The 22304-nt window shown below is 43.2% G+C and overlaps 1 protein-coding gene across 14 annotated transcripts in view; it reads left to right on the top strand.

Moving 5' to 3' along the window:
- The window catches only part of GRK4 (G protein-coupled receptor kinase 4), a 95146-nt gene that overhangs the window by 60806 nt on the left and 12036 nt on the right, over window positions 1-22304 (top strand). For all 14 annotated transcript variants that reach the window (XR_008296449.1, XM_053217686.1, XM_053217693.1 and 11 more), the window contains 2 exons: window positions 3061-3251; window positions 13883-13920. Coding sequence is in view for 13 of the 14 variants with exons in the window: in XM_053217686.1 (XP_053073661.1) it covers window positions 3061-3251; window positions 13883-13920 (229 nt within the window). In the remaining variant the exon portion in view is untranslated. The remainder of the gene's footprint in view (window positions 1-3060; window positions 3252-13882; window positions 13921-22304) is intronic.

Here is a 22304-nt window from a genome sequence, read left to right as displayed (position 1 = left end):
CAATACCATACTCTTTTGATTACTACAGCTTTGTAGTATAGTTTGAAATCAGGGAGCATGATGCCTCCAGCTTTGTTCTTCTTTCTCAAGATTGTTTTGCCTTTTCAGAGTCTTGTGTTGTTTCATACAAGTTTTAGGATTGCTTGTTCTAGTTCTGTGAAAAGAGCTATTGGTATTTCTTTAATGTTTATTTTGAGAGAGAGAATGAGAGAGAGAGAGAGCAAGTGAGTGTGAGTGGGAGAGGGACAGAGAGAGAGAGAGAGAGAGAGAGAGAGGGAGAGAGAGAATCCCAAGCAGGCCTCATGCTGTCAGTGCAGAGCCCAAAGTGGGGCTCAAACCCATGAACCATAAGATCATGACCTGAGTCAAGATCGAGAGTCAGATGCTTAATTGACTGAGCCACACAAGCACCCCAGAACTATTGGTATTTTGATAGGGATTGCATTGAATCTGTAGATTGTTTTGGGTACTGTGGGCATTTGAACAATATTAATTCTTCTAATCCATAAGGATGGAATATCTTTCCACTTATTTTTGTCTTCAGTTTGTTTCATCAATGCCTTATAGTTTTGAGAGTACAGGTCTTTCACCTCCTTGGTTAAATTTATTCCTAGGTATCTTATTCTTTTGATAAAACTGTAAATGGGATAGTTTTCTTAGTTTCTGTTTCTGATATCTTATTATTAGTGTATAAAACTGCAACCTGTTTCTGTATGTTAATTTTGTACTCTCTGATGTTACTGATACCATTGATTAGTTCTAATAGCTTTTTGGTGAAGTCTTTAAGGTTTTCAATGTGTACTATCATGTCATCTGCAAATAGTGAGTTTTACTTCCTCCAATTTGAGTGCCTTTTATTTCTTTTTCTTGCCTAATTGCTATGGCTAGGACTTCCAATACTATGTTGATAAAAGTGATAAGAGTGGGTATCTCTGTCTTGTTCCTGATATTAGAAGAAAAGCTTTCAGCTTTTTATCATAGAGTATAGTATTAGCTGTGGGTTTGTCATATATGGCCTTTATTATGTTAAGGTATGTTCCTTCTATACCCACTTTATTGAGAGTTTTTTAAATCATAAATATATATTGAATTTTGTCAAATGTTTTTTCTGCATCTATTGAGATAATCATATGATACTTACCTTCATTTTGTTAATGTGGTATATCACCTTGATGTATTCGTGGGTATTGAACCATCCTTGCATCCCTGGAATAAATCCCACTCGATTGTGATGTATGATCCTTTTCATGTGTTGTTGAGTTTGGTTTAGTAATATTTTGTTGAGGGTTTTTACATCTATGTGTATCAGGGTTATTGGCCTGTAATTTTCTCTCTCTCTCTCTCTCTCTCTCTCTTTGTAGTGTTTTTATCTGGTTTCAGGGTGTTTTTATCTGGTATCAGAATCAGGGTGATTCTGGCCTTGTAAAATGAATTTGGAAATCTTCATTCCTCTTCAATTTTTGGAAAAATTTGAGAATAGGTACTAAGTCTTCTTTAAATGTTTGGTAGAATTCACCTGTGAAGCCATGTGATCCTGGACTTTTTGTTTTTTATAGGAGTTTTTAAATTATTGCTTCAATTTCAATGCTTGTAATTGGTCTGTTCATATTTTCTATTTTTGTGTGATTCAGTCCTGAAAAGTTGGGTTTCTGGGAACTTATCCATTTCTTCTAGGCTGTCCAAATACGTTGGTGTGTAATTATTCATATTAATCTTTTATGATTCTTTGTATTTCTGTGGTGTCAGTTGTAACTTCTCTTTCATTTCTGAGTTTAAAAAAGTTAATGTATTTGTTTATTACTGACAAGTCTGGCTAGAAGTTTATTGATTTTGTTTTTTCAAAGAACCAAGTTTTAGTTTCATTGATCTTTTCTATTGTTTTTTTTTAACTCTCTATTTCATTTATTTCCACTCTGATATTTATCATTTTCTTCCTTCTACCAACTTTGAGCTTTGTTCTTTTTCTAGTTCCTTTAGATACAAAGTAACATTTTTTACTCCCTGCTTACAGTTGATCAGTGGAACCTGACCTGTACCTGTCACTCATTTCCTCCTGCTTCCCACTGCCCACCCTGACTGGCCCACGATATGATTATGTATGATGAAAGCCTAACACTTTCTATATAACTTATTGTGTATCTAGCCAACCACAAATAGTTAGAAAATAAAAAAAATTTAACTGATACCATTTATAATAGCATCAATAAATATCAAAATCTAGGCAAAAATTTAATGAAAATATGCAAGACTTCTAAACTGAGAGCTAGAAATGCTATTACAAGAAATTGAAGAAGACCAAATAATGTTCATGGATCAGAACATTCATATGAATCAACATATAAAGATATTGCTTCTCCCAAATTGATATATAGATTAAATGAATTAAATGCAGTCCTAATCAAAATCCCAGCAGGGTGTGTGTGTGTGTGTGTGTGTGTGTGTGTGTGCACGTGCACATGCAAATTGACCTACATACCAACAGAGAAATGGGCAAAAAACTTGGACAGGTACTTCACACAAGAGGTTCCAAATGGATAAGTATATGAAAAACTATGAGAAGTGTCTCCTTTATTTGTATGTACAGAGAAATGCACATTAAAACCACAATAAGAGACAACTATGCCTCCACCAGCACTGACTGACGGCACAAAACGTTGGAAGGATGTGTAGCAGCAAGACCCCTCATGCACTACTGTGGAGAGTGTCTTTAACTTGTATGCTAAACGTGGGTGTTCTACAAGTATGGACTATCAGTGCTCAATGATTAGAGAGCATAGCTTTGATAAATCGTAGTCCCAAGTGTCTTTGAAGTTTTGCCACCTACCCACTTAGCCACAGAAGGTTCTGTCCTTGCAGTACAGAACTGTTGTAAAGTCTTTGATAGGTACATGCCTGAGAAGCGCCAGATGCATGATAGGCATTTTCCTGAAGCATATAGTATTTGGGTTTTCTAATTATAAATCTAACATGGGTTATTTGAATAATGTTAGCAAATAGAGTAAATCACCAATGAATGCACAGGTTTTTGTGCTTTGTTTTTTATGTTGCTGTTGTCCTTAGGTTAGTTTGTCTTATACTTATGAGACCAAAGACTCCTTGTACTTGGTACTGACCATTATGAATGGAGGGGACTTAAAGTATCACATTTACAACCTGGGCAGCCCTGGCCTTGATGAACAGAGAGCGATCTTCTATGCGGCCGAACTGTGCTGTGGCTTGGAGGACTTACAGAAAGAAAGAATTGTGTACAGGTAAGAACAGAACGAACTCCTGGGCCTGAGAGCCCAAGACTCCCACCCGGCTACTGCTCACCCCTCACGAGCCTGGGCACAAGGCCTATGGGGCCCCTTGGTGGCCATTTGTAGGGTGTGGTCACTCACACCGTAGGAAATGGGATCAGTCGGTGGGGGGACCTTGGTTTTCTTTTCAGTTCTCTTCCATCTCTCGTAGGTTGGTTTTATTTGTTACGTTGATGAAATGTAGGCAGTTTTACTCATGTAAGAAGAGCCCATTTCCCAGATTCTTAGGCATCTTGAGAGCTCTATTTAAGGTTGTAGACTATGTTTCAACAAAATAGCGTACAATTAAATGCCTCAATATTTTAATATTTTGTGCCTTAGAATTCAGTAAAGAAAATTAAGCTTAATTTAATAGGTAGAATTAAATTAGTATGATCAAATATTTAGTTTTAGGGAAAGCAGTCCTTCCTTCCACCTTTAGGTGTGGAGCTCACGGGCTCTGACACCCTTCTCTACCCCTCCCTGCACAGCCCGTCCCTTCGCCTCTGTGTGGCGGTGCACCTCTACGTGGAGACCATTCCCTACAGGAGTTTCTCACCGTGCCCTTTTCCTGAAATTCCCAAGGGCTCTGTGTATCCCCTGCCTTCATATTCCCCATACAGTTGGTCGTGAAATCACCCCTGAATGTTTCCCAGATCATTCTTTAGGGTCACTGGCTTAGTTTGGGTCTTCTGTAGGTTACCTGGCAGGCAGACACTTATGCCAGTCTTGCCCCAGTGCCTCCTCCATGAGACCAGTGACAGGCCTTCCTGTGATGTGGATCTGATCCTGTCATGCTGTCCCTAGCTTGGACCCCTGTGGGCCTGGCTCCCCTGACCCTGTGTGACACCTGTGTGATGCCGCTCCTCACTGACTGCTCCAACCCAGTGTCCTGCTGCTCCCCGAATGGGGACTCCCTGCCTTCGTGCTGGGCACATATTTGCAGCTCACACTCTTCTCAAGCGTCTGCAGGGCTTCATACCTTTGCACATGTGGTCTGCTTGTCGGACGCTTTTTTTCACTGTGGCCCTTCTTCCTTCACTCTGAGACACTGCTGCTCATTGTCCCAGAGTTAGCATGGCAGTGTCCCCTCCCCCTGCCCCCGAGAATGTGGCCCCAAAGAAACTGTGCTGAATCTACTCTGCCTGCGCTCTACAGATGGAACAACAAAGCCTGGATGACAGCATATCTGTTTACAACATGGTTTACCAAATATCTGAAGCCGACTGTTCAGACCTACAGTTCAGAAAAAAAGATTCCTCTCAAAATAGTACTGCTCATTGACATTGTACCCAGTCACCCAAGAGCTCTGGTGATGTATAGCAAGATGAATGTTGTTTTCATGCCTGCTGATACAACATCCATTCTGCAGCCCATGGAGCAAGGAGTAATTTCTAATTTTGACTTTCTAGTCTTACTATTTAAGAAACACATATCTTAAAAAATATAAGGCTGTAGACGCCATAAATGGTGACTCTTCTGATGCAGCGTAAATTGAAAATCTTCTGGAAACGATTCACCATTCTGGATGTCCTTACGAAAATGTTTCTTGCCGTGGCTCATGGGAAGAGGTCAAAATATCAATATTAACAGGAGTTTGGGAGAAGTGGGTTCCAGCCCTCATGCAGGACTTTGAGGGGTTCAAGACTCCGTGGAGAAGTCACTGCAGATGGGGTGGAAACAGCAAGAGAACTATGATCAGGGGCTGAATGGCTGCGATCTCAGGGTCAAACTTGAACGGATGAGGAGCGCTTCCTACGGAGGAGCAAAGAAAGTGGTTTCTTGAGATGGACTCTGCTCCTGGTGAAGATGCCGTGAAGATGGTTGGAATGACAGCAGGGATTTGGAATATGGCATAAACGTAGTTCATAAAGAGCGGCAGGGTTTGAAGGGACTGACTCCAGTTTTGAAAGAAGTTGTACCGTGGGTAGAATGCTGTCAGACGCATCACGTGCCACAGAGAAATCATTTGGGAAAGGAAGAGGCGGCACATTCATTCTCTTGTTTGGGAAACTGCCACAGACACCCCAACCTTCAGCAACCAGGACCCTGATCAGTCAGCAGCAGTCTGCGTCAAGGCAAGACCCTCCACCAGCAAAAAGGTTGCAGCTCACTGAAAGCTCGGATGATGATTAGCAATAAAGTATTTTTTTTTTAATTTTTTAACCTTTATTTTTGAGACAGAGAGAGACAGAGCATGAATGGGGGAGGGGCAGAGAGAGAGGGAGACACAGAATCGGAAGCAGGCTCCAGGCTCTGAGCCACCAGCCCAGAGCCCGACGCGGGGCTCGAACTCACAGACCGCGAGATCGTGACCTGAGCCGAAGTCGGACGCTGAACCGACTGAGCCACCCAGGCGCCCCAATAAAGTATTTTCTAAATTGAGGGATTCATTGTTTTTTTTAGACATAACACTGTTGCACATTTAATAGATTATAGTACAGTGTAGACATAAATGTTATGTGCACTGGGAAACCAAAACACTCATTTGACTTGTTTTATTGTGAGAGTCCCTTGATTGTGGTGGTCTGGGGCCAAACTGCCGTGTCTCTGAGGTGTGCATTACTGGATTGGCTAGAAACGAACCTTTCTATGAACCCAACCTTTCACCTCAGGCTTCCCCTTGCCCTCCGACAGAGCAGGTGAAAGGCGTGGGTTGGCTGGCACTTACCGGGAACTGGAATACCTGTCTCCTCCTCTGCTGTGTCCACAACACCTGCCATCGGGAGGTGCCCACTAAGTGTTTGCTGAATGAATGACTGATGGCATTCAGCCTCTGCTGGTACATTCCCCTCCTCTTTTAAGCTAAGGACCTGTAAAGCACTGCTTGCATTCTTCAAAAGAAAGGTTTTTGTGGCCTACTTCTTGTCAGAGATTGCCTCTTGACAACCTTGATCAGACCAGGTGGCAGAAAGATGACCTTCCTTTTTGCAGAGGGACAGTACAAATAAAAATGCTTTACTATTTCAAGTCTAAGGTCAGAAGAGAGGAGACACTCAGGTTGGGCTTTAGACCAGCCTTAGGGTGTAGCATGTTAGCGGTCAGAATTGAGAGCCTGGGGGCCTCCTCACCCTCCTCCGCAGGAGCTTCCCCCGAGGGTGCCAGGCCTTCCGCGGGCCTCTCACCGAACTGGAAATAGCAGGACGGATGCTGCAGCCTGATGGGCTCCCGGAATTCTCTCTACCAGAAGTGCTTTAAGTCGGGGAAGGCTTCCCAGAGGGGCTGGGACTCACCAGGCAGCTTGGGTAGATGGCTAAGATCTGGGCAGAGGGAGAAGGGGTCGTTCTTCCAGGGGAGATGAGCGTTGTGTTTGCATTCTGGAGAAAGTGGGCAGAGGAGTCCATGGAAACCAGAGCAGTCCTAAAGAGAGGAGGAAGGGAGAAGCAAACATGCTGGCTTTTGGGGTGCCTGGGGAGCTCAGGCGTTAAGCATCTGATTTTGGCTCAGGTCATGATCTCACGGTTCACGAATTTGAGTCCCACATCAGGTGAGCTCGAGCCTCACTTTGGGTGAGTCCTGCTTCTCTCTCCCCTCTCTCTCTTCCTCTGCCCCTCCTGGGATTCTCTCTCTCTCTCTGCCCCTTGCTCACTTGCTCCCTCTCTGTCTCAAACAAAAAACATGTTGGCTTTCTGTTGCCTGCCAGGCCCTAGGCTGTGCCTGTTTGTATCTGTTATTTTTTGGAAAAGGTTAAGAAGTTGCTAAAGGGCCATAGCATTGTTGAGGTCTTTTGTTGCAGATGTAATTTTCCTGGAGTATTTCGTCTTGTTTGTCTGTAGTCCTCCGCTTTTTGGTCCCATAAAATGCCTGAAACAGCGTAACAACAAGGCACAAACGAAGCGCCAGACTCAGTGTGGCCCAGGAGCACCCCTGGGGCTGGGCTGCCGCACAGCATTCGGGAGGCGGACAGCAGGTGTGAGTAGCATGATTGTGTGGTTTTCCCGTGTAGTTGTGTCATACCTTTAGATACCTCTACTTACAACATGGCTTTGTCTAAACTGTCCAATGACAAAAAGCAGGCGAATGAAAGACAGTGTAGATGTAATCTTGAGAGATATGTGATACTTTTGAGTGTGCAGCCTTACCTTCAGTTAAGAAGTCAACCGTTTAATTAAAACAAAACAACGATAGGGGCACCTGGGTGGCTCAGTCGGTTGAGCTTTCGACTTCGGCCCAGGTCACGATCCTTGCGGTTTGTGAGTTCGGCCCCACGTCAGGCTCTGTGCTGACAGCTCGGAGCCTGGAGCCCGCTTCGGATTCTCTGCCTCCCTCTCTCTCTGCCCCTCCCTCCGGACACGCTCTGTCTCTCTCTGTCTCTCCAAGATGAATAAAGGTTAAAAAAATTAAACAAAAAACCAGAACAACAATTAAGGTATTTGTGTGTGCACGCGTTTTAAGTCCAGCTGAGAACTTTCACTCGCAAACTCTCGTGCGACTTTTTTGCCTGTTCATTATGCAGACATGTGAAGGGGACCGCGGGCCTTTGGGGTTTTGAACGTCCTTTAAAAGTTAACTTAAGAACATAGTTTCTACAAAATCAGATGAACTAAAGTGCTTTTAGCTAGGAACACACTCCATGGGTCCATGCCCTGACACCACCTGAATACTAACGTGCAGGCATAACCAATTCCTTATTAAACAGCACTTGGGTTTCTGGGTAGTGTGGTTGACCCTTGAGCAGCCTGGAGGTTGGGGCATTGACTCCCTTGCAGTCAAAAATCCACAGAAGACTTTTGACTCCCCCCAAACTTAACCTACTCATAATTTACTCTTGACTGGAAGCCTTACTGATGACAAAAACTGTCGATTAACATATATTTTGTATGTTATGTGTATTCTACCTTATTTGCTTACAGAAAAGCAAGCTAGAGAAAAGGAAATGTTAGTAAGAAAATCATAAGGGGAACATACATTTACAGCACTAGACTGTAAGAAAATCCATGAGTAAGGGGACCCATGTTATTCAAGGACCAGCTATGCTTTGTTTCCATGTAAAAGCTTTTCCCAAGACCAGCCTACTAGCAGCTGGATACAGAGAACAACCTTCTCTGTGTTCTTCAGCCTCTCTGGGGATGGCAGATTCTGCTTGCTATCGTTTGGGTAGTGTAATTTCTCTTAAATTACAAGAATTATTTTACATAACAATGTATAGTCTGTATGCAGGTGAATATGGCAAAAGGCTATGAAAATTTTAATGAGTTACCTTTTTAAAATGTTTTCAATTTTGCCACTATGGAAAACAGTACGGAGGTGCCTCAAAATATTAAAACTAAAACTACCATATAACATAGCACTTTCACTTCTTTTTTTTTTAAGTTTTTTTTTTTTTTAATGTTTATTTATTTTTGAGGCAGAGAGAGACAGAGCATGAACGGGGGAGGGTCAGAGAGAGAGGGAGACACAGAATCCGAAGCAGGCTCCAGGCTCTGAGCCGTCAGCCCAGAGCCCGACGCGGGGCTCGAACTCACGGACCGCAAGATCACGACCTGAGCCGAAGTCGGACGCCTAACTGACTGAGCCACCCAGGCGCCCCACTTCTTTTTTTTTTTTTTTTTAATTTTATTTTTAATTTTTTAAAAAATTTACATCCAAATTAGTTAGCATATGGTGCAACAATGATTTCAGGAGTAGATTCCTTAGTTTCCCTTACCCATTAGCCCATCCCCCCTCCCACATCCCCTCCAGCAACCCTTTGTTTCTTCTCTATATTTAAGAGTGTATTCTGTTTTGTCCCTCTCCCTGTTTTTATATTATTTTTGCTTCCCTTCCCTTATGTTCATCTGTTTTGTATCTTAAAGTCCTCATATGAGTGAAGTCATATATTTGTCTTACTCTGACCGACCAATTTCGCTTAGCATAATAACCTCTGGTTCCATCCATGTCATTGCAAATGGCAAGATTTCATTCTAAACCACGTTTCCTTTACTAATCCTCACAAAACTAAAAGTAGTTATTAAATCAGGATGATTTCTACAGTTTTATTTTATAATAAACAAGTTTAACAACTTAAACTTGCAGTACATGTCCTTTCACTTTGTTTCCACGTATCACTGTTTTTAAAGAAAACCACTCCCTATGATACGAATAACAAAAGATGCTGCTGGATATGGTCAAGATATATACTAATAACACTTATTTGTACAACACATAGCATTTTCAGGGCACTTTGGCATACACTGTAATTTACCGTCTCAACAATTTTGAGGGATCATGTCTATTTACAGATTAAGAGAGATTGTCTCTTGTCACCTTCTCTGCGAATGATGGATACTGATCCAGGTCTTGTGTTCTATCCTTTGTGCCTCACTCTTTCCCATAACAGGAGGGAAAACCTGAATCTTAACCTGTTTTGTTGTTTTGTTACATTTCTCAAGAAAGTTGACTCTGCCTTAATTAAGCAAGATGAAATTTCCACCTGTCAGGAATGCTGTAGTTAGAAATTGTTAAGGGAAATGGATGTTTAGTTGCGCATTGGATTTCTTTTTCTAGTGAATGAGTTGTGGATTGAAAAGCAGATGATATTATTCACCGTAAGGAGAAGGCAGTTGGTGTGCAGGAGAGTAATGGTGGGAAGGAAAGAGTTTGGACCTACACTTTTCCAGTAGTGAATTGGCCCACACAGGCCATTAGTACAGCTTATTGCTATCACGTTAGATTTTTCAGTAGCAGGAAGGATCATTCAGTCATTCCAGAAATGTATATTGAGTCCCAGATGTACACACACTTCTTAGTTGCGTGCTAGAAGCACACTCCGGGGAACAGATTGGATTTTGAAGTCCTTGTGCTCAGGAAGCTTATAACCAAGAGGCTAGAAGGGTAGTGTGCAAATACACACATAAACGGAGATATAACTACCATTTACAAGAAGCGCTTCAAAGGATAATCTCTTGTTTCCATGGGTTTTGAAACATGGAAGTTAATTTAAAGTGAGAATGGCAGATCTTAATGTTTAAAAGAACTATTAACCTGCATGTGACCCACATCCTTCCAGATTGGACATTTCTGCCTCATAGCAGTATCTGTCTCTAAGGACAATAGCAACTAAACAGATCCATTCTCTGGAGGCTGTCTTGGACAGGTGAGCTTTTCTGAAGTGGGGGGCATGGTGGCATGACAGGGGATGGGGACGGACCTTAGAATGTTGCCCTGAGGCTCATGAGCCCCATTACCTTGAAGAACGTTTAAGGGAACTCTAGGGAACGAGCCAAAGTTATTTTTGCCTTTGTTTCCTTACTCTCCCCCTTCCCTGATGGAGAACATCGCTCCTGATGCCTTCTGATCGGGGTGGAGCTGTTTCCCAGGACCAACGTCTGTTTAGACTGTACTGAAGATCCAGCGTTGCCAGGGTTTAGGAAACCCTCACCTGTGGCCGGGCCAGCCCTTGCCATTCTCTTCACCTGACTCTCACAGTGTGCCCAGCAGATCGCTCACCCACGGCCTCACTCCCCAGGAGAGGCCGGCTACGTGGCAGGACCTGGCAGGGAGTGAGGTGTCTTCCACCAGGAAGACAGAGGATCATCAGGGGAAAGCAGGGCACTGGGATGTGGACAAGGGAGGAAGTCACCGGATGAGCCGTTCAAGCCTCAGCCTCCAGAAATCAACTTAACGCCTCAGTAACAGGCTGAGAAATGTGATCCAGATGGCAAATATGTCTTTAACAAGAAGAGGATGGACATAAAGTCAGAAAATGAGTTTCTGGCCCCAGAGCATGGAGGTGTAAGATCACTCTTAAATGGCTGGGAGCACAACGAATTATATGCAAGCTATACCCAAGTCAGCAGGCTGTGTGTGTGTGTGGGGGGGGGGGGGGTGGTGTTGTACAAATGTAAGAAGACGACCTCACTTGTTTTTAACCTCCGCCTTGGACCCTCCTGTACATGCTGACGTCAGCGTGTGTTCCTGGCTCCAAAAGCAGCTGAAAAGATCACTAGGAAACCCCTCCCCGGGCAGGTGAGGAAGCCAAGCCCTGGAGGCCGAGTGAGTGGCCAGTGATGAGGCAGTGCTCAGTGTCCTTCAGTGTCCTCCACACCCCGTGCCCCAACTTGGAGATGTGTGAAGACAGCCATTAAGTTGACTAAAAGCCTGGAGAAATCGTTTTTGGAGGAAGGTGGGAGAAACAACACGTTGTGGCCTAAAGCGTGGCAGTGGATTGCTCATATGCGCGCAGTTTACAGCGGGTGTGTGCGGGAGAAGCGGGTGGTCTGGGGCCTGTTCCAGCTTGTCCTTGAGCGTCCCTGTGACACCTGTGCTTTGCACGTCCTCGAGACTCACATTCTGCCCACAGCTACTTCACAGATCTTGTGGCCCCGACAGGAGGTGGTGCCTGTGCCGTGGGTAAGCACAGTCGTGGTGTGTGTGGGTAGTGAGCTGACCCGAAGGCCGCCTCTACTGTTAACTCCTTTGGGAGACGGATACAGCACACTTCCTTTCGGAGCGAGCGGACTGGCTGTGCACGGTGGCCCCAAGTGTGCGCTGCTGAGCTGTGCCCCGGGGTGGGGTCGGGAGGTCTCAGGCGGGGCCCCAGCTTGTATTGTGACCAGTTCTGCAGGGAGCAGTGAGGCTTGGGAAGTCCCCAGAGGAGGTTCTAGTAATTTGGGTGGGCAGGTATTGTGGTGGTGATGAGTGTAAATTTACGTAAACAAGGAGGCTATGGAAGTTTCGTGTCAAGGAAGACTCCTTTTCTTAAAAATAACATTTATTAGGATTTTTTTTTTAAACAGAAAAGAATAAAGGAAAAAACAAAAATGTTCATCATTCCGCCCAGATAATGCAAGAGCATATGCATGGGGCTAGAAAAGGCAAACACAGGGGTGCCTGGGGGGCTCAGTAGTTTAAGCGTCAGACTCTTGATTTCAGCTCAGGTCACAATCTCACAGTTCTTGAGTTTGAGCCCCATGTTGGGCTCTACGCTTACCCGACTGAGCCACCCAGGTGCCCCTAAGTAAATAAAATTTTAAAAAAAGAAAAGAAGGGGCGCCTGGGTGGCTCAGTCGGTTGAGCACCTGACTCAGGTCACGTTCTTGCGGTCTGTGAGTTCGAGCCCCTCGTCGGGCTCTGTGCTGACAGCTCAGAGCCTGGAGCCTGCTTCCGATTCTGTGTCTTCCTTCCCCTCTGCCCCTCCCCCACTCATGCTCTGTCTCTCCCTGTCTCAGAAATAAATAAACATTAAAAAAAATTTTTTTGTTTTAAATAAAAAAAGAAAAGAAAATGCAAACACAGAAGGCCCCCACGCCTCTGCCACTGGTCTCTGTCCCCAGGGAGACCGTTACCACAGTGGCCTGGGTGTTGCTACAGGAAATGTTTCTCTGCAGCTTCTTCTCTCCCTGGGCTTGGAACCAGGTAACCTCTCTCCTTTCCCAGGGCTGTGGGAGTTGGCCTGAGCTGGTTTTACAGGAAGTGCGGCCTGTGGGCCTTGTGGGCAGTGCTCTCACTTCAGCTGCTCCTGGTTCTGCGGGGCCTCTCTCTACAGAGCTTTCTGGAGGCCAGCCGCTTCCAGCCACCATTGCTCTCACTAGCTTACTGTCTTGTCTGTCCATCTGTCCTGCTGCTTCTGCCTCCTCTGTAGGTTCTAGTCATTTGGCCACAGATCAGGGGTGATGCTCAGGGCACACAGTGTTGTGATAGGGCCATACTGGAAATCAGAGTTAAATGTAAATCCTTTGAAAAATAAAATTTTTGGGGCTCCTGGGTGGCTCAGTTGGTTGAGCACCCGACTTCGGCTCAGATCATGATCTCGTGGTCTGTGAGTTTGAGCCCCACGTCGGGCTCCGTGCTGACAGCTCACAGCCTGGAGCCTGCTTCCGATTCTGTGTCTCCCTCTCTCTGCCCCTGGCTTATTCATGCTCTGTTGCTCCTTCTCTCTCTGTCAAACATAAATTTAAAAAAAAATTTAAAAATTTAAAAAAAAAAGAAAAAGAAAATTTTTTCTCTCTAAGGGAAGAAACAAACAAGCAGCAGCTTGAAATATTACTTTTAAGATATCTTAGTCTTTCGTGATCTATATTTATTCAAAGTTTGTGGTATTCCCCACCTCCCCTTCACAACGAACTACCAATAACAGTCACTGCTGTTGGTTACCTGCTTCCCGCTGCAAGGCCTGAGCTCCCCAACCCTGCCTTGCCGGGAAGCGGGTGGGTGTGGACGGCGCTGTGAGGGGAGGACACCAAGGCCTAGGGCGGTTAAGGCCACGCAGCGGAGAAGTGGCAGACCGTGCCTGTCTGACCCCCAGAGCTGAGTTCTTCCGGTACGGGGGATTTTCACTTGTTGACGTTTTAAAAAGTACGTTAATGATAAGAGAAACAGCCAAGTTTATTATGGACTAATTCCTTGCTGACCTTCCATTAGATCCGCGGGCCTGTGCAGAGCGGTTCGCACACCGCTGGCACATGCATGGTGTTGGCCAAGATGAAGCCTCTGCGGGGTCCTCGTCCTTCCCGGCGACAGCGTGAAGGGCTCAGGAGCTGACCCACAGAGGGTGGTCTTGTCATCTCCCATTCTTGCTGCTGCTCAGAGTAGAGACATCTGTGGTCATTTCTGCTGGGTGCTGAGGAGTCACAGTGTCGCCTTGTGAATAACTGAGCTTTTTGTTGTTGTCCCTTCCTTTGTAGAGACTTAAAGCCTGAGAATATCCTCCTCGATGACATTGGTAAGTGAGTGAGCTTTTCACGTCTAACGCATAAGGCTTTGTTAGGAGGGACCTGGCTACAGAGAGTTAATGTGCGCTTAGCCCCTTATCGCAGAACAGAAACAACACCAGAAAGAGAAACTCATTGGTACATGTTCTTTTCAAAATCTAACAGAGATAATAACATGGTCGTTCCCCCGTATTTAGGCAAGAAGCAGAGATGGTCATAATTTTCCGTTAATAATTGAGTTCTAGAAGCATATTAAAATAAATTCAAAAGTAAGAACATTTTCCTCTGCCCGTATCTTGCTTTTTCCCTTGGAGGGGTATATCTTTGCCCTTGTAAATACTGGCCCGCTGCCCTAGCCTTAGGCTTCTTTCACAGAGCAGGAGCGCAGGTGGCTGGTTGGGGACCCTGTGAGCACAGGTGGGGAATGGCCCTTCTGGACCGGCTCATTGTCATCAGCAGGTGCCCCTCCTCAGTTCTCGGGGTGATGGCTGCACTGGGAAATGCCTTCTGGCCCTTAACCCGCGGTTCACTGTGCTGTGCTGCTGACCAGCGGGGTGTGAAAGTGGCTTTGAAAACAGAGGATGTACTCTGTGTGGAAACGGGAAGTGATCTCCAACATACAGCATTCCCTGGAAAGAAGTGAGGTCAAGAACAGCATAGAGTGTGCTGCCTTTTGTGTAAAACGAGAGGGGAAGTAATGTGTATTTGTATTTGCTTTATACGTACAGACCTGAAGAAACACAAAAGAAGAGTCATAAGAAACTGTTAAGAGTGCAGATAGCCTAGGGGGAGCAGGGTTTCCACCGACACTAATGCCCTTTTAAATTTTTCAGTATGTAATTCAGTTTCTGCAAAAGAACCCACAACATGCTGGGATTCTTATTGGAATGGTGTTGGATCCATAGAAACTTTGTAGAGAACTGACATCTTAACAATATTAAATCATTCCGTTTAAGAAAATAGTATATAATCCCATATATTTGGGGCTCGTTTAATTTCTCTCCACATTATTTTGTGATTCTGTTCGTTGTAGCACCATGTGAGTACATTCATTATTCAGAAGTCATTTGTTTGTATCCCTTTTTTTTTTTTTTAACGTTTATTTATTTTTGGGACAGAGAGAGACAGAGCATGAACGGGGGAGGGGCAGAGAGAGAGGGAGACACAGAATCGGAAGCAGGCTCCAGGCTCTGAGCCATCAGCCCAGAGCCCGACGCGGGGCTCGAACTCATGGACCGCGAGATCGTGACCTGGCTGAAGTCGGACGCTTAACCGACTGCGCCACCCAGGCGCCCCTAAAAAAAATTTTTTTTAAAGAATTTTTCTTTTTAAAAAAATAACAAATGGTTGTTGAATTTTATCAGTGCTCTTCAAGATAATTATAGGATGTCCTTTTTTTTTCCTGTTAATATAGTACATTTTCAGATGTTAACCTAACATTTCATTTCTGAAATAAATCCAACTTGGGCATAGTATGCTATTCTTTACATAGATTGCTAGATTCTGTTTCCTGGTATTTTGGGGGTGAAGGTCTCTGCTCTCTGTGTCTGCAGTAGCATGGGAGCACCAGCGGCCTGCTGTTGCCTACATCCCTGCAGAGGCTCCAGGGCCCAAAAGTCTTGACTCAGCCACGGGCTGGCCCAGCCTCGGTGGGAGTCGCAGGTTGGAGCAGCTGGAGAGTGGCCGTGTGTGGCCCCTGTTATGCCCAGAATTCGTGATCCCCAAAGACCACCAGGGAGCCGAGTCCGATGCAAAAGCAAAGAGGCTTTATTCGAGCTAGCTCGACCTCAATCTCCTACCTGAACCAACGCAGCGGTGAGATACCAGAGAGAGCAAGTTTCAAAAGCACAAAAGGTTTTATAGGGATCATGGCCTTAGCCGATTGGCTGGGGAAGGGTCGTGGACTCAGCCGATTGGCTGCTAAAGTGTGGTCCCAGATCAGCAATTATCAGCATCAGCTGAATCTTGTTAAAGATGCAAATGTTGGGCCTGGTGGTTACAGACCCACTGAATCAGAAACTCTGGGGGTGGGGCTCAGCAATCTGTGTTTGAACAAGTCTTCCAAGAGATTCTGATGCACCTGAAGTTTAAGAACCACTGGGTCTGAGGATCTCTAACATGTTTGGCCTCAGTGTATACAGAACGTTTCTCACTGGTCACCTATTAACCATTGGCTGTCCGCCTTGCTGTGCTATAAATACCTAGCACCAAACACCATCCCCAGAGACTCTGATTAATTGGTTTGGGGAGGGGTAAAATGCTCCCAGGTCATTCTAAGCCTGGACAGGGTTGAGGGCTCCTGCCTCTGGCCCCTACCTGAGAGAAGCCCTCCCTCTTCTACTCACACTTTCCACGCCTCTCACACTACCCTTCCTCCCACCTCAGACTTCGGAAGAACGCATCAATCGGTAAGTTACTTAAGGGGAGGAGGCGTGTTCTGAGGTTTGAGCAGGAACTTCTTTCTGCGGCCGTGTCGGGGACATAGTCACTAGTCAGCCGGCCTAGATCTGCTCTTTCAGCCCCCACTGCCAGTGAGCAGCCTTGCTCTGACCAGGATTTGCAATGCTTCTGAGAAACGCTGGTGCCCCTTGGCAGCTCACCTCTGTGTGGTTCTCTGTACGGGCGTCCTGTCCATCCGATACAGTCACCGTCGTGGCTCGTGGACACCCTTGGAGAACGGCTTGTGTGATTTGTTAGGCTCTGCAGTTGTGGCTGGTAGTAGCCTGGGCCGCCCTGACCTTCACCACCCTGCCCCGAAGCAGGAGCCCAGCATCATGTCTGTAGTCCTTACTGTTATTTGTTCTTTTGATGCTGTGCACCTGGTCACATTCCTGTTAAGAATGGAAAGGAATATTCTACAGAACTTTGTTTTGCTTTCCTTGATTTCAGGAGATTAAAAAAATGTTTATTTATTTTGAGAGACAGAGAGAGGGAGGGCATATATGTGCACATGCACGTGCATGATGGGGAAGGGCAGAGAGAGAGAGAGGGAGACAGAGACTCCCAAGCAGGCTTTGTGCTGTCGGAATAGAGCCTGACACAGGGCTCGATCTTACAAACCATGAGATCATCACCTGAGATGCAATTGAGAGTTGGACGCTTAACTGACTGAGCCACCCAGGTGCTCCGATTTCAGGAGACTTTAAATCTTTTCTTCTTGTTTTCCTATTCTTTTAATTTTTAAAATGTAATCCTAGCTATACTTTATGACTTATGAATGTGATTGATTTTAGGATTTTTAGTATCATGTAGTTAAAATTCCCAAGAACTAATTTCCACCAGAAACCATAAAACATAAGAGTAACTCTTTCATTTCCCATCTAGACAGCTTGTTAGGGCTTCTGTTCTTGTCTGTAAAGCAGAACTTGACATTTGTGGTGAAATTAGGTTTAAAAAAAAAAGATGATTATAAAGAGAACTACAGGCAAATATCTCTGAACATGGTTGCAGAAATCCTCAACAAAATACCAGCATACCAAATCCAACAATACCTTAAAAAAATCACTTACCACAGTCAAGTGGGATTTATTCCTGGGATGCAAGGGTGGCTCAGTGTTTGCAAATCAATCAATTGTAATGTATCACATCAAATAAGAGAAAGGATGAAATCACATGTTCTTTTCAATAGATGCAGAAAAAGCATTTGACAAAGTACAATATCCATTCATGATAAAAGCCCTCACACAGTAGGTTTAGAAGGAACACACCTCAATATAATAAAGGCCATGTATGAAAAACCCACAGCTAATATCATCCTCAATGGGGGAAAACTGAGAGCTTTCCCCCTAAAGTCAGGAACAAGACAAGGATGTCCACTCTCACCACTTTTATTCAACATGGCACTGGAAGTCCTAGCCACAGCAATCAGACAAGAAAAAGGAATAAAAGGGCATCCAAATCAGCAAGGAAGTCAAACTTTCACTACTTGCAGATGACATGACACTACATGTAGAAACCTGAAAGACTCCACCAAAAAACTGCTAGAACTGATATATCACTAAAGTGGCAGTATACAAAATCAATGTATAAAAATCCATTGTATTTCTATACACCAATAATTAAGGAGCAGTGAAATTAATAAAGCAATCCATTTATAATCACACCAAAAAAATAAAATACCTAGGAATAAGCTTAACCAAGGAGGTGAAAGGCCTGTACTCTGAAAATTTTAAAACATTGATGAAAGAAACTGAAGACGATACAAACAGATGGAAAGATATACCATGCTCATGGATTGGAAGAACCAATATTGTTAAAATGTCTGTACTACCCCAAACAATCTACAGATTTAATGCAACCCCTATCAAAATACCAACAGAATTTTTCACAGAACTAGAACAAACAATCCTAAAATTTATATGGAACCACAAAGACCTCAAATAGCCAAAGCAATCTTGAAAAAGAAAATCAAAGCTGGAGGTATCACAATTCCAAATTCCAAGATATACCACAAAGCTGTAGTAATCAAAACAGTATGATACTTGCACAAGAATATACACATAGATCAATAAAACAGAATAGAAAATCCAGAAATGAACCCATAATTATATGGTCAATTAATCTATGACCAAGGAGGCAAGAATATACAGTGGGGAAAATACAGTCTCTCCAACAAATGGTGTTAGGAAAACTGGACAGCTACATGCAAAAGAATGAAACTGGACCACTTTCTTGTACCATACACAAAAATAAACTAAAAAGGGATTAAAGACCTAAATGTGAGACCTGAAGCCATAAAAATCCTAGAAGACAGCACAGGCAGTAATTTCTCTGACACTAGCCATAACAATATTTTTTTAGATATGTTTCCTGAGGCAAGGGAAACAAAAGGAAAAATAAAGTATTAGGACTACATCAAAGTAAAAAGCTTCTGCCCAGTGAAGGAAACGGCAAAACAAGAAGACAACCTACTGAATGGGAGAAGATATTTGGAAATAACATATCCCATAAAGGGTTAATATCCAAAATATATAAAGAAGTTATAAAACTCAACACCCAAAAAGCCTTCAGGTGACCATCACTCCTGCAAGCACCATGTGGGCACACACTGGGGAGAGACCTTTTGAGTGTATGGGGTGTGGGAAAGCTTTCAGTCAGCCGCAAAGTTTTCAAGGTCATTTGAAAATGCACAGCGTGATTAAACCCTGTGAATGTAAGGAGTGTGGAAAGGCATACAAATTTTCCTCGTCTCTTTGAGTGCATATGAAGAAATACCTTGGGGAGAGACCATCGCAAGCCACTGCTCCCTTCAAGAACACAAGAGGGTGCACAGTGGACAGTAAGCCTTTGTATGTGAGGACTCTGGTGAGACCTTCCAGTGTCCCACAGACTTGCAAGTATGTGTGATGGCCCTTGGTGGGGAGAACCTTGTGAATGACTGCTCTGTGGGAAAGCCTTCACTTGTCCCTCTTCCCTTCGAGGACACACATGAAAGCACAGTGACATGAAATCCTATGAACTTAAGCACCAGGGAAAAGACTTCAGGTATCCTAGGAATCTGTGAGCACAGACACACTGTGGGAAAGCATTTAAATTCCCTTAAAAACTTATTTAAAATGTGAGCCAATTGCAATGGAGATGATCCTGAATTGACACAATTTGGGGAAAACTTCAGAATACTTCAAAACACTTCATGTATTTTGTTCATGAAAATTCAGGCGGGACAGAAATCTTTTCATTGTTATGAATGTGGCTTTGACTTTCCAGGTGCCTCTTCCTTGATGGGGATCCCAAGTGTATGAATTCCCAGTTCATGTCACTGATATGAATACTAATGGTTTCAAGTGTCCTTCCTTGTCTTCTACATCTGTACAAAATCTTTGTTGTTATCTCGGACTTGAAGTAATCACACAGTTATGTACATGTCTCTTTCCCATTACAATGTCTCTTGGACCCAAGGGTGATAAAAATGTGTCTGTTGTTGGTGGGTACATATGACTTTATATATTTTTACAAAAAAATTTCTTGAATTGTACATTCCAAAATGTTGTTTACATTATCATGACATAAGACCTGTATTGGTGAAAGTTCTTTTCTGTTCTCTGTTGTGGATACTGGAATTTCCTGATTCTGTGTCTACTCTTTTTAGTCTTTATTATTGAAAGATATATTTTCACATCAATTCTCTTTTTCTTCAATTTTTAAAGTTCTGATATTGGTTTATCTTTTCTGGGACTAATTATGTCTCTGGTCGATTTTGGTCCAAATTATGAGTTAGAGGAACATCCCTTTGGACCACAAAAAAACAAAACAAAACAAAACTCAACACCCAAGAGACAAATAATCCAATTAAAAATGGGCAGAAGACATGAATGGACACTTTTCCAAAGAAGACATCCAGATGACCAGCAGACACATGAAAAGATGCTCAACATCCCTCATCACCCTCATCACTGTCCTATATTAAAATACAAATCAGAATCACAAAGAGATATCACCTCATCCCTGTCACAACAATGGCTATTATCAAAAAGACAAGGGACAGCAAGTGTTGGAGAGGATGTGAAGGAAAAGGAACCCTTGTGCACTGTTGGTGGGAATGCAAAACGGGTGTAGCTACTCTGGAAAACAGTGTGAAGGTTCCTCAAAAAATTAAAAATAGAACTACCCTATGATTGCACTATGGATATTTACCCAAAGAATAAAAAAAAAAAAACTAATTTGAAACCCCTATATTGATTGCAGCATTATTTACAATAGCCAAATTATTAAAGCAGCCCATGTCCACCGACTGATGAATGGATAAAGGAAACGTGGTATATACATACAATGGAATACTATTCATCCATAAAAAAGAATGAAATCTTGCCATTTGCAACAACATGGATGGATCTCAAGAGTATTATGCTAAGCAAAATAAGTCAGAGAAAGACAAATACAATATGATTTCATTCATATGTGGAATTTAAGAAACAAAAGCAATGAATAAAGGGAAAATAAAGAGAGAAACCAAAAGATAGGCTCTTAACTACAGAAAACAAACTGATGGTTACCAGAAGGGAGACGGGGGTGGGGATGGTTGAAATGGGTGATGAGAATTAAGGAGTGCACTTATCTTGACGAGCACCGAGTAATATATACAATTGTTGAATCAGTATATTGTACACCTGACACGAATATAACCCTATGTTACCTGTGCTGGAATTACAATAAAATTTAAATTTAAAAAATGCTAACTATCATCTGTTCCAGGTTGTAAGGTATATTTACCGGGTAAATTTGTCCATCCTAAATATGTCAACACTCTTTTTTGAAAACTTATAAATTAAGAGGGACTTGGTTTGTGAAATGTAGCTGGTAGCTGACATAAAAAAGAAAACTGTATCATTCCTATGTTTTCTATAGCAGAGACCTCGGTTTTATGAAATAGGCATATTCCTAAATAGCAAGATAAGTAGTGAATTTTTGTAAAAACCGGTAGCATTTTATCATTGACAGTGATTTTAAAGAAAGTCCTAAACATCATATTCTTCTATCTCTAAAATATATATCAGGGGCGCCTGGGTGGCGCAGTCGGTTAAGCGTCCGACTTCAGCCTGGGTCACGATCTCGCGGTCCGTGAGTTCGAGCCCCGCGTCGGGCTCTGGGCTGATGGCTCGGAGCCTGGAGCCTGTTTCCGATTCTGTGTCTCCCTCTCTCTCTGCCCCTCCCCCGTTCATGCTCTGTCTCTCTCTGTCCCAAAAATAAATACACGTTGAAAAAAAAAATAAAAATAAAATATATATCAAAGGTAAGAATGCTATTTTTTAAAACATAAATCCAATACTATTATTACATCCAAAAGTATTTAGCAATTCCTTAATATCACCTAATATACCATCAGTTTTAAATCTTCCTTCATTATTTCATAAATGTTTTTATAGTTGTGTGTTGAATGTAGCGTGAAGTTCACATTACATTTTGGTTGATATCTGGTTGAGTTTTTTTTTTTTTTTAACTTCATAGGTTTCTTCTCCCTGCTTCTTTCTGTCATTTATTTGTTTGTGAAACCAGGTGTTATGGACCAAATTGTGTCCCTCTAAAGTTCATGTTGTGAAGCCCTAACCCACAGTATCTCAGAGCGTGACTATGTAGTGGGCCTTTGAACAACATGGGGATTAGGGGCACCAACTCCCACGCAGTCAAAAATCCGCAGATCATTTTTCACCTTCCTCAAAACTTAACTACTGGGGCACCTGGGTGGCTCAGTTGGTTGAGTGACCAACTCTTGATTTCAGCTCAGGTCTTGATCTCAGGGTCGTGAGTTCGAGCCCCATGTTGCATGGAGCCTACTTAAAAACAACAACAAAAACAATAACAGTTAACTACTAATAGCCGACTGTTGGCCAGATGCCTTACTAATAACATGAATAGTCAATTAACACATATTTTATATGTCATAATATTATATACTGTA

The sequence above is a fragment of the Acinonyx jubatus genome, chromosome B1 (genome assembly GCF_027475565.1).
Source record: "Acinonyx jubatus isolate Ajub_Pintada_27869175 chromosome B1, VMU_Ajub_asm_v1.0, whole genome shotgun sequence".
NCBI lineage: Eukaryota > Metazoa > Chordata > Mammalia > Carnivora > Felidae > Acinonyx > Acinonyx jubatus.
This window is presented reverse-complemented; position numbering and strand designations above follow the sequence as displayed.